The sequence below is a fragment of the Buceros rhinoceros genome, unplaced genomic scaffold (genome assembly GCF_000710305.1).
Source record: "Buceros rhinoceros silvestris isolate BGI_N320 unplaced genomic scaffold, ASM71030v1 scaffold10289, whole genome shotgun sequence".
NCBI classification, from domain to species: Eukaryota; Metazoa; Chordata; class Aves; order Bucerotiformes; family Bucerotidae; genus Buceros; species Buceros rhinoceros.
In genome coordinates, this window is record NW_010429742.1 from 23,832 (window position 1) to 34,508 (window position 10,677).

At 44.2% G+C, this 10,677-nt stretch overlaps 1 protein-coding gene across 1 annotated transcript in view; it reads left to right on the plus strand.

Moving 5' to 3' along the window:
• Positions 1-8,241: 8,241 nt before the first annotated feature.
• The window catches only part of LOC104499281 (thrombospondin type-1 domain-containing protein 7B-like), a 38,891-nt gene continuing 36,455 nt past the window's right edge, over positions 8,242-10,677 (plus strand). Inside the window, exon 1 of the mRNA XM_010142766.1 lies at positions 8,242-8,433. Within this exon, the coding sequence (XP_010141068.1) occupies positions 8,242-8,433 (192 nt within the window). The remainder of the gene's footprint in view (positions 8,434-10,677) is intronic.

Sequence of the window (10,677 nt, forward strand, 5' to 3'; positions counted from 1 at the left end):
TTTCTTTCCCTTCGCTCCATTGGTGATCTTCCATTTCCTACTGTTCCCTCTATTGTAAATTGACTATTTTTAGTGTGTGGTTCCTGCAGTGGGTAATGGTGTCTCCCTTTTCTTTGTGTTCTGAACTCTTCAGTTCTTTTCAGATCTGCCATTCAGCTTCAGTTTCTTGTCTCTGCCTTTTAATTTTTCTCTCTCTAATCTGCAGTGGGCTGTCTGAGTGAATACTTTCTTTTAGACCCTTTGCATGATCTTTGGATTACTATGTCCTCTAATTTATACCACATGCTGTTTGTTCTCTTGCATTATTTAATTCTCGGTGAAGTTTCAGGTGAAGTGGTTTGTGTGTACAACACACTGCGGAGCACAGCTGTGTTGCATAGTCTCCATATGCACTTACTTTCTCCTTTCTCCTTTTACTTAGTGATTTGGGAAACAGCCTTTTCCACTCCATTATGTCCAGAATCACGGATGCATGAAGGTGGTGCTCCAGGCAATGGCAGAGGTGTGAGAACTGCTGAATCACTCACGTCCTGACATAACCTTCCTGAATGCTGCAGTGGTACCAAGCAGGACTTGGTGCAGTGGTGGTGGTTGTTACGGGGTGTGTTACCCACCAGTATATGACCCAGTAAACAGTTCTCTTTTCTGGTAGGGTTCCAAAAGTCTGACTCTCATAAAATCCTTAAAAACAAGGTAAAAATCCCTGTAACTATGCACTAGATGCTGATGTTTGCGGAGTGTGGGCGTGTGTGTATGCAGTTATAAACATCTGTTTGGTTTTTTTAATACATCTTCTTATTAACCAGCAATATATAGAGACACTATTGATGTGCATTTTAAGTAAGCAGGTACTGCAGCAAAAATTCACCATGATCAATACTTTTCTTTTTTTTCCTAAATTTTAGTGGTGTCCTGTAAATGTTCAGATGTTCCTTGCTTGCTAAAGCATGACCCAAACAGTGGAAGTCAGAAGACTTCCCATTGATTCATGTGGATTCGTACAGGTCCGTGTAAAGTGTTTAACCTCAGATTGTAAGAATCTGAAAACACCTATTCCCTGCTCTGAAAGCAAGGAGTGGAAATACAGCAGAAAGGTACCCAGAACTACAGAGAAACCAGCTACCCTGCAAGGTAGTGGCTCGCAAGCGCATCCCTCTTATCTTTTGGCTCAGGGGATAGCATGCGCGCACTCCAGCGTTTGAAGTAGGTTGGGTAGAATTTAACTTCTGGCTCAAGGGAGCCTTTAGTTTATTAAATATGGATGTTCTTGCTGGGGAGCAATTGCAGGTAGAAGCCTGATTTTTCTCTGCAGTACATCACTTTTCTTGAACGTACACATTTGGGAAGGAAAACTGAGCTCGTCTGTGCCTAAATCTTTTCTGTCCGGATCCACCTATAAGAAATACCAATAAAAACTGTCATATTGTAACAGTTGCAGAATTTCCAAGTGTGCAGTGGTGTGATTGTAGCTGCCTTCAAATCTGTGAATTCAGCTGCCTTGTCACAAGGCTGGCCTCACAGCAGCACTGCGAGGAGGGCTGCATTACCTGTAATTATACGGAGAAAATTGCTCAAGTTGATGCTGCGTCTAAACACAGTACTAACATCTGCCTGTCTTGGCAGTAAGATGGCTACCACCAACATGCTGTGGTGGCTGTCAGATTTCCTGGCTTCTGCAGTATCTTGCTCTTCTAAGAACAAATTTCCAGCTCCAGTTATCAATCAGGCTATGGGTGATCTTTCCAAGCTCTGAAGCTCTGGGTTCTATCACTCATCCTTCAGCGTGTGTCCTGCTCTCCCCACAAGCATCCAGTCCTGTCCGGATGCTGCTGAGGAGGAATCAGACCTGCTGCTGAGCGGACTGCAGGGAGAGCGGCAGTCTCATCATAACGGAACCATCAGGTTGCAAGCTGGTTTCGTTTCTGTTCCTGCTTTTGCAGGAGCCCAGAACTGGACTGTTTCTTGCTGTGACTGCGGAAAGCCCCAGGAGCAGTTTGCAGTTCTGTCTGCTTCCAGCCTTTGGTGTAATCTCATGGAAGTGTGTTGCAGAAACTATAACTTTCAACTGCCTGACGCTTCCCAGTCTCTTTTGTTTCTTGTCTATAGTGCTATCAATAAAATTGTTCCTGTCAGCTAACCAGTTTTAAATCTTGTGTGAAAAAATTGTCAGTCCAAGATCATACTATGTAAGGACAAGCGTGCGACTGCTCTGTCAAGCTAATTCATTCATGAAAATAAACTGATAGAGTATCAATTTCAAGTTTTTAGACCTTGAAATGATTTAAAATCTCTTAAAAGAAAGACTAGGGCTGAAACTTTGTCTCCGAGGCATCATTTTTAACTGAGCAGTAAGCTCTGATGGTCTTTTCTTTAAATTGCCTATTGTACAGATGCCTGCAAAGAAAGTGCTTCTTTGAGACTGTGTGTGTTTAGTACTGGCATTTATTTCATTTCATGTGACAGATGACTTGGCTTCCGTATCTAGTAGTCACCCTCTCAGTCCCACTGGGGCAGGTTTTTGACCTTCTGAAATGCTGTGATTCGGTTTGGGAGTGCAGGCTGGCTGGGCAGAGGACTGTGGCAGTGGCAGGCTTGCTCAGGAGCCCCGTGTCCCCCGTGGCTCTGGCACACGCCTGTGGGGGCTTTGTTTGACGTTTCAGTCAGATGAGAAGAGTGGGAGCACGAGGCTGCCCCGGCTTCACGAGCGAAAGCTGATGTTGCTGTTGTCTGTGCTGTTCCCGTGAGGCTTCCCGCAGGCTGCAGGACAGTTTGATACAGGCTCCAATAGCTCCTGCATCGCGGGTGTACCCTGGAGATCATGGTGTCAACCACGCACACACAGCCCTTCATGTCTGTAGGATGTGCATGGACTATATGCCCATGTTATTGGATTTTTATCATTTAATTGTATTTTCAGTAATTAAATCTACTTAAGAGTTATTGGCGGTGTTCATGGAGATCAGGTCCCGCCTGATAAGGGCCGGCTGGCTGCGCGCCGCCTGGCATGCCTTCCGCACGTCGTCTGCAGGCTTCACTGGAGACACTGCCACCCAATTAAGATTTAAATGTCTGAAAGCCTTTCATATCTGTCGTGATTGATATTCCATTATTGTGGGGTTTCTTACCAGATTTCAAGCTAAGCTTCACAGATACTTCTTTTTATTTATTTTTTTTTATTATCCTAAGGCTTTGATCGTGAGACACACTGATGAAATCCAGGGGCTTGCTGGATGAAGCTGAACAAACTCTGCTTTATTCTTCAGCATAGCTGTGCTCTTCATTCACTCACAAATAAATGCCTGATTTCTGCTTGAGGGATTTTTTTTTTTTTTTTTTGGAAGATGGGGAGATCGAAGAATTGAATGCAACCATACATTGTGGCAATTTTATTTTAAGCAGATTTTCTGCTTTTTTTTTTCTTCGCAATATTATTATGCAGCAGCTAAACTAATGAATATATAATTTTCTTTCCTTTCTGCTTGTCATGCCCTGCTAACATGGACATCTACCAAGGCTCAGGTTGGTGTTGCAATCTGTCTTCATCTTATCTTATTGTGCTCATTTAGTAAGAGGGACTTCAGTGTTGGTTTTCATCAGTCAGCTTTTTTTTCCTTCCTCTTTTCAAAACTGGATCCAACATTATAACTGCATAACAGATTCATCCAGAGAGGTGCCACATTTTTTTGTTACCCCTGAAACTATCCTTCAGCTGCAGCAAAATGTGCTGTTTCAAAAACACGGGACATTGATTTATTTATATCTACTTAAATTTACTATGCTTGCCTAACATTGTGACAGGGAGGCAGCACCTGCAGCTTCTGGAATCAGCAAAAATGCATCAAAGGTCTCACTAGCGAGATTCTGCCTTGCTGCAGACCGCCATATTTGACAGCATAATAAAATGGCATTTGTTAATACCTCATTGAGATTCAATATTTGGTGGGTAGTGAGGAAACATAATTAAAAAATAACATGAAAAGAGCCACAAGAACTAGCTGTTTGTGATTGTATTCACCTATCCCCCCATTCACACTTCAACATCTCCATTTTTTTGTGTAACTCTGAGAGTAAATTGTCTTGCCTGAGTATTTTGGGTAGGAATAAATATCAAATATCTGCACAATATCTGCAACATTATACTTGGATGCTGTGTTCTGCTCCACAAAGGCTGTGACGATAAAACCGTTTTCGTAAAACCAGGGAGGCAGGTCGGGGCCGGGAGCTGCGCGTTCTCCCTTATTTTCTCACCTTGAATGTTGCCAGCTTCTTATTTTAATCTCCAGGAAGGAGCACTCCTGCTTTACCGTATTACAACTTGGTGTTTTTAATGCCTGCACCAATCTCATAGAAAATAACACCGCTCACCACTAGTAAATATGAATTAATAAATGCTGAGCAACACGTTAGTTCTGTAGGCGTGAGCTGTAATGGCTGGGGCTCGACAGAGCTCACTTCAATTAACTTTTTAAACAAGGCATTTTCCAGTCGTTGCACTTAAGAACTTCAAATAGAGCAGTGTCTGTCTTTGCCTAGTTAATCATCCATTAGAAGAAAATGAGGGATTTACTAGGAGCCTTGTGTAAAGTCCAGCACAAGACCAGATGCAGTAAAAGCATCTAAAGGCCGTGCCGAGGGAAATGGAGCATCCAGGTGTCTTCAGAGCAAGAATAGCTGCCCCCCTAATTTCTCCTCTTCCTTTTCCTCATTTTACAGCCAGATTTTTACAGTGCTGCTTTTTTGATGGCTTCGTCCTGAAATGTCTGTATCTGAACTTTCCAGTGTCTGATCTTGAGCTGAGGTGTCATCCAGTTAGTGTAAGAAATGGGGTATTTCCAGATTCAGTGCCCCGCTCCCTGAGGGCTCCCTTGCCAGCCTCTTAGAAATCACTCGATTCTTCACCCTCAGTTTTCTCTTGTGTAAATTAGGATTAAAGTTGAGTGGTTTTGAGGGTCGGGCTATAAATAGATAATCAAGAGCTGGGGGAACTTCAGAGGACTGGTAATCATTTTTACCCTTCCTGCTCAGTGAAAATCATTTTCCAACAGTGTTTGTGAAGGCTGTCACCATGGCTGGGCCCCTTGAGGAATGGTGAAGGCTCTGTTTCTCTGGGGGCTTCCACACTGCCCGCAGGACAGAGACTGGGAACTGAAACCTCTTTCTGTCTGTGCTGTCATAGTTATTGCCCTGACTCTTAATTCTTATTTTATGCTTAGACTAAAATTGATCCAATCCTTCTGCTAGCTACAAAGTTTTAGGCAGGTCTAGGTTTCCTATAAACTTAGTTCAATGCCAGTGAGGGCTTTTCATAACCTTTGTGAAGCTCTAATTGATTTTCTTTTTTCCGTGCCACAAAGGAGGTAAAAAACACAAACTCCTTTGATTTGGGTATAAATGAAAACCAGAAGTGCTGACTTTGCTTCACGAATATTTGTGCAGGTATCTGCTAGAAGCATAAAAAATTCAGGAATTCTGATAATTTCAGAAGTCTTACTGCCTGCTGGTCTACTCAAACTTTTGTGTGGTAAATCATTCTTGAGCAATATTTTCTTTAATTCTGTGGTTATTTGCAGCATCAAATACCTAAAGACAAGTAATCATCAGTAAAACAGCTGCTTTGCAAAATCCAAATAGATTGAAAATTAATTGTTCAATCAGTTTTAATGCTGGTGAGTGGTTAGCGTATTTCTGGCGATTGTGATCAATATATAAAATAGCATGAAATAAAATCAATTTTATTTTAAAGAGAACTATTTTAAAGTGGAAATTTTAATGGGGTCGTTTCTGTGAGGTAGTGTTTGTAAATGTGCAAGTACTTGTCCTTCAGATATGCAGTTGATTCAGTAAAACTTCTAAATGCGTGTGTAGATCTGCCAAATCAATCATGCACTTACTTAAGTAATTAACAAAGTAAGAACTCCATTTTGAACTCAGTTTTAAAGAATTAAATAAAAGCATCTCGTTATTCGAAATAACCTGTTTGGGATTAAGTGGAATGTGAAGGCAGTATTAGAGCATTATAAAATTTATTCAGTTAATTATGGGCACCTTACAACCAGAAAAGAGATTTGGATGAACTAGATGGAGGCAACATAGAAATCGAACGTGCAGGTAACTGCAATGGATGGACATCCTTGGAGCTGTATTTCCCACCATACGCCGGATCCATTCATGTTAGGCTGAGAGGGAAGTGCTGGCTCTGGTCCGGATTTCACGCCGTGATGGCTGTAAGCTGCAAGAGGAGGAGAGGAACGCTTTTGCATGGTGACATCCCTCTGCTGCCTGCTCTTGCAGCCTGGATATGCAGGGAACGTAAAAAAGGTGTGCAGAAGGTATTAAAAGTGAGCGCTTTGCTGGCCAGTATCACTAGGAGGCGTTTTAATATCTGTGCTTGAATTTCCTTACCAGCAAGTGTCTTCGCAAACCAAAGCAAATCAGCTCTTTCCTATAGAAGATGTTTTCAAGCTTTAGAGTTATCCATGGTGGTCTCCGTAGTTTAAAAGTAGGTTGTTATTTCTCTGATTCTGGCTGTTTCAGTGTATTAGGTCTAATGTAACCTTGGTATAAGGGCAGCAGTATGAAATGAACTTAGGTTACCGGAGAATTCAGCCCATTTTTATTAGAAATGAATAGCACAAAGGTTGTCCTCAGGGTCTCAGGCAAATGCTACAGTGATCAGTTTGGTTGTTCTAATATAATAAGCAGATATTGACTTTAGTTGAGGTGAACACCAAGATTTACTGTTTTGAAAGCTGAAATATCGACTGAGGGAAAACCAGAGTCAATACTTACCTTGAGGGACAATAAATCTTGATGTTCACTGAAATATGAAGTCACTATGATTTTCAGAAGCATCGAACCTCGTTCTTTCTAGTTTACTCTGCAGGTGGTCGTCAGAAAAGCTACCCGAAGTATAGGTATGAATTTCTTCTAATGAATCACATCAGTTGAGCAAGCACACTTGTTTCTATTTGCCCTTTGCAAGGTCAGTATCACTCCTGACCTGCATTTCAATAAATAAGTTACAGAACGCTATAAATCACACCAAAGCTCTCTAATAGTTAGATATTTGGACTTTCAATTAAAATGCAAGTACCAACTAATAAAAGAGAAAATAAATAGATTAATGTCTGTATATTTTGTTGAAGTAATTGTCAGCATCAAGATACTTTAACAAGGACTTTGCATTTGTTTGAATGGGAACTGGCTTCTTTTATTAGGGCAAGCCTATAGCAGTTTGTGTCTTAAAAGTAGCTTTTGTCCTTCTTCCCTTTCATTTATTTAGAGCTGTGCCCATCAGCTTGATTTTAGGACTCAAATGTTAATGTATTCCAGGGTAACTGTGGCCTCACTGAGTGACACAGGGGTGCTATGAAAGTCAGCAGGTTTTTGTAAATGTACTGTCATAGTGGGTTTGCATAAATTTGGGGAAGGGTGAGCATTAACCAGATTATTTTCAAAGGAGCTGTTGCCTTTGTGCTTGGGAAGAGAAGTGGCATAGCTGGACAGGAGACTTCTGTATTTGCAGCATAAGCAGCAGATGGCAAGTGTGATGTGGGCCAGAACACAGAGACTGTGTCTAATTTGAAGCTTGGATGCACTCTGTGTGGCAGCCAGGGATCCATGGGAGCAAGTCCCAACCCCCTCCAGGCTCAGGCACTTTGGGTCTCTGGGCTGGGTGAGGAGTAAGGACACCGCATCCCATCCCAGCCACTGCTCAGGTTCGCGACAGGATGCTCCCGTGGGCCCAGGAGGTGAGAACTCATCCCAGGTTCCACTGGTTAGTGGACCCGAAGAACAGCAAGGCTTAGCCAAAATCCTTTGAGAATGCAAAATCAAGAACAGCATCTGTTTGACCTCCTTAAGTACCACAGCTGTTAGCAAATGATAGGAAGGAAAGGCTTTAAGGTTTGTTGTGGGTTTTTTTCAAATACAGAAGAGGAGGAATTGGAAGTGATTGAACAGAAATTATGGCAAGCCAGGAGAGAAAAACAGGGGAAAACATTGTCCTGTGGAGGAAGGGAGCACATGCCACATCACCGTGGTTTTTAAAGGCAAAGAGTCGCAAATTACGTTCACAGCTTCCAAAACACGTACCCACAGTTTCACGCGTGGAAATCTTGCGTCTCTTTGAGACTCTCATTTAGAAGTGCAACAGAGTCTAGTGATACACATCGTAACTTGCTCCCAATGACACGTGGTGGCTATTTACACCTTCCCGGTGTCTCAGAGGTACTACTGGACATGGCATTGCTCAGCACCGACGCGGGGTGGAGGAGAGAGGTTGTCCACAGACAGGACACGCAGTGGTGTCAGCACAGTGACTCAGGAAAACGGTTGTTTGTCACAGTTGTGTTTGGAGTTGTTGATGGCAAGAGTGCCCTGGGAATCCTGACTGACTTGGAAGTCCCGAAGGGGTCAGCCACGACCGCCCAGGTACTGAGGTACTGCAGGGATCGTGCGGCCGGTGCTGTGAGCCCTCCCTCCTCCAGCACAGAGCGGGGTGTCTATTGGAAGAGGAGAGCCGATGGGCCTTCACGTGTAATCGTACCAGCTTGACACGATTAGACAGCAGAATACAAATGCTCTACTAATGACTTTATTATTGCGATCCTGCCTGCTCTTGAAAGAGCGCATCTGAAGTACCACTTCGCATCACGTGTATTTGTGTCACCGCATATGGCATCTCTGTTTTGTCTGCACATGTTTCCTCAGATTTCAGTTCACGTTTCATCCCGTCCCTGCTCAAACCCTGCTGGTTTTCTTATACAGAAATCACATCAGGTAGATGCTGCAGGAGGTTTGGACCATGAAGATGCAGTTGTGGTAAATTCCTGGCGCTAGGCCTCTGCTGCTACCTGCAGGTGGACTTTGCTGGTTCGAAGAGGACTGAGTTTAACAGATTTGGATGCAGAGTGATGAGAGGTCACGGAGACAAGCCGGGATTTCCAAGCGAGGAGCAGAGGCTGCTTGCTGCAGGCAGTGGGGTGTGCTGAAAGGCTGGCAGTGTTCGTGTCATGACCTGCAGGATGCACAGCGATATCCCCTAACCCTGAGGAAAGGGTATTAATTAGAGCAAGGAAAAAAATCTGAAATCCCTAGAGCCGCTGTTCGTGCTGCACCTGCCCCAGCTGCCCCCCTGCTTGTGGAGGCAGCACTCGCACCGTCACCTCCCAGCCTCTCCCAACCTCAGATTTCTCTCCAAAGATCTAAGGAGCAGGAACAGGCACCAACCCAGCTCTTAATAAACTTACTAATAAATAAGTTTTACCTTCCTTATCACTGCCCAGTGAGATAATCTCCTCTCTGGGTTGTTGGTTCCCAGCCCACTGGCAGCCAGTTTTTGCGAAGTTTGGCCGTTTGCTCTCTCTTGGTTTTGCCTCCCCTCTGCAACGAGGGGCAGTCTGATCACGCCTGAAGCATCATGCATTTCCCTCTTCAACTCGTCGTCTGCCGTGGGCAGCAGTGTGTTTTGTCAGACCACGTAGGCAGAGAGCACTTTTTTCTTCCCCCCCTCCCCCGCCATGGAGCGAGGGAAGTAATAAATACTGCCTGTCTCTACATCCATCTCCTGGCTGTCTTTGGGGAATGCAAAGGCTTCCCAGTGCCTGAAGAGGGATTGTTATTCTTCCCGGCGTGTGCAGGGACATGGCTGCAGGAGTCAGTAACTCTCCAGGTGACAGGCTGGCCGGGGCAGGACGGTGGCTTTGCGCTGGGCTCAGTGCGCTGTCGCATCCCGCTGTGCCTGTGAGCTCTCAGCTTGCTGCTGCTGAGCACGAGTCCGCTCAGCAGCTGCTTTCTCTCTTTGCTCTTGTGCACACCGGTTAATGTTAACGAGCGTGGCCGCACAGCTCGTTATTGGCACTTGTGGTGCCGCTCGCTGGGTCTGGGGAACTTGGCTGCTGTATGTACGCTGTACGGTACATCGATACCTACGTATCACACAGCGAGGCCAAATACCACCGCCTCGGCTCGCGCGCTGTGTCAAGTGATGGAGATGTGATCTGTCAAAGACCTTCATGCAGGCCCAGTGGAAGCGGGAAACATCACACACGTCCTGTTCTCCCGCGAAAGGCTGCAGGGTGACCCCACTCACTTGTGCAAGAAGGTTGTTATCACTGTGTGTATTTCACCCCGATAGAGTAGTCCTCATAAATTTTGCATGTTCTCCTGTTATATTTCCCTTAGACTGTGAAAAAGGATTTGTGCTTAATATGTAGTAAAAATGGTTCTAATCATACTGCTGCCTTTACCCCTTTTGTTCCCCTCCCTTTCCCCTTCCTCTGTGTGAAGCTGTGCTTGCCCCCACTAGTCCCGGCTTCTGTTGCCCTCTCCTTTCTCTTCTCCTTCCTGTCTGTTGGCTTTTCAGCTTCTGTCACTCCTTCCTCTCTGCCGAATCTATACACAACATATAGACAGACCCACAGTTAAAATTAGTTTCTGGCGTTTTCTGTTCCAGAGGGGTTTTCTTCAGCAAGTTATCATCTTTACATGAAGGTAATTTCCTGATGGGGCACCAGTTTTGTTTTCAGACCGGTATCTCCATCATCTCCTCACTCCCCCACCTCCACAATGCTGCAAATAAGGTTTATTTATTGTTACAGCCTCAACATGTGTAATGGTAATCTCCTGTTTTAAAAATGAATCTATAATTTATTAAAGCTGTGGTTGGATTTTTTT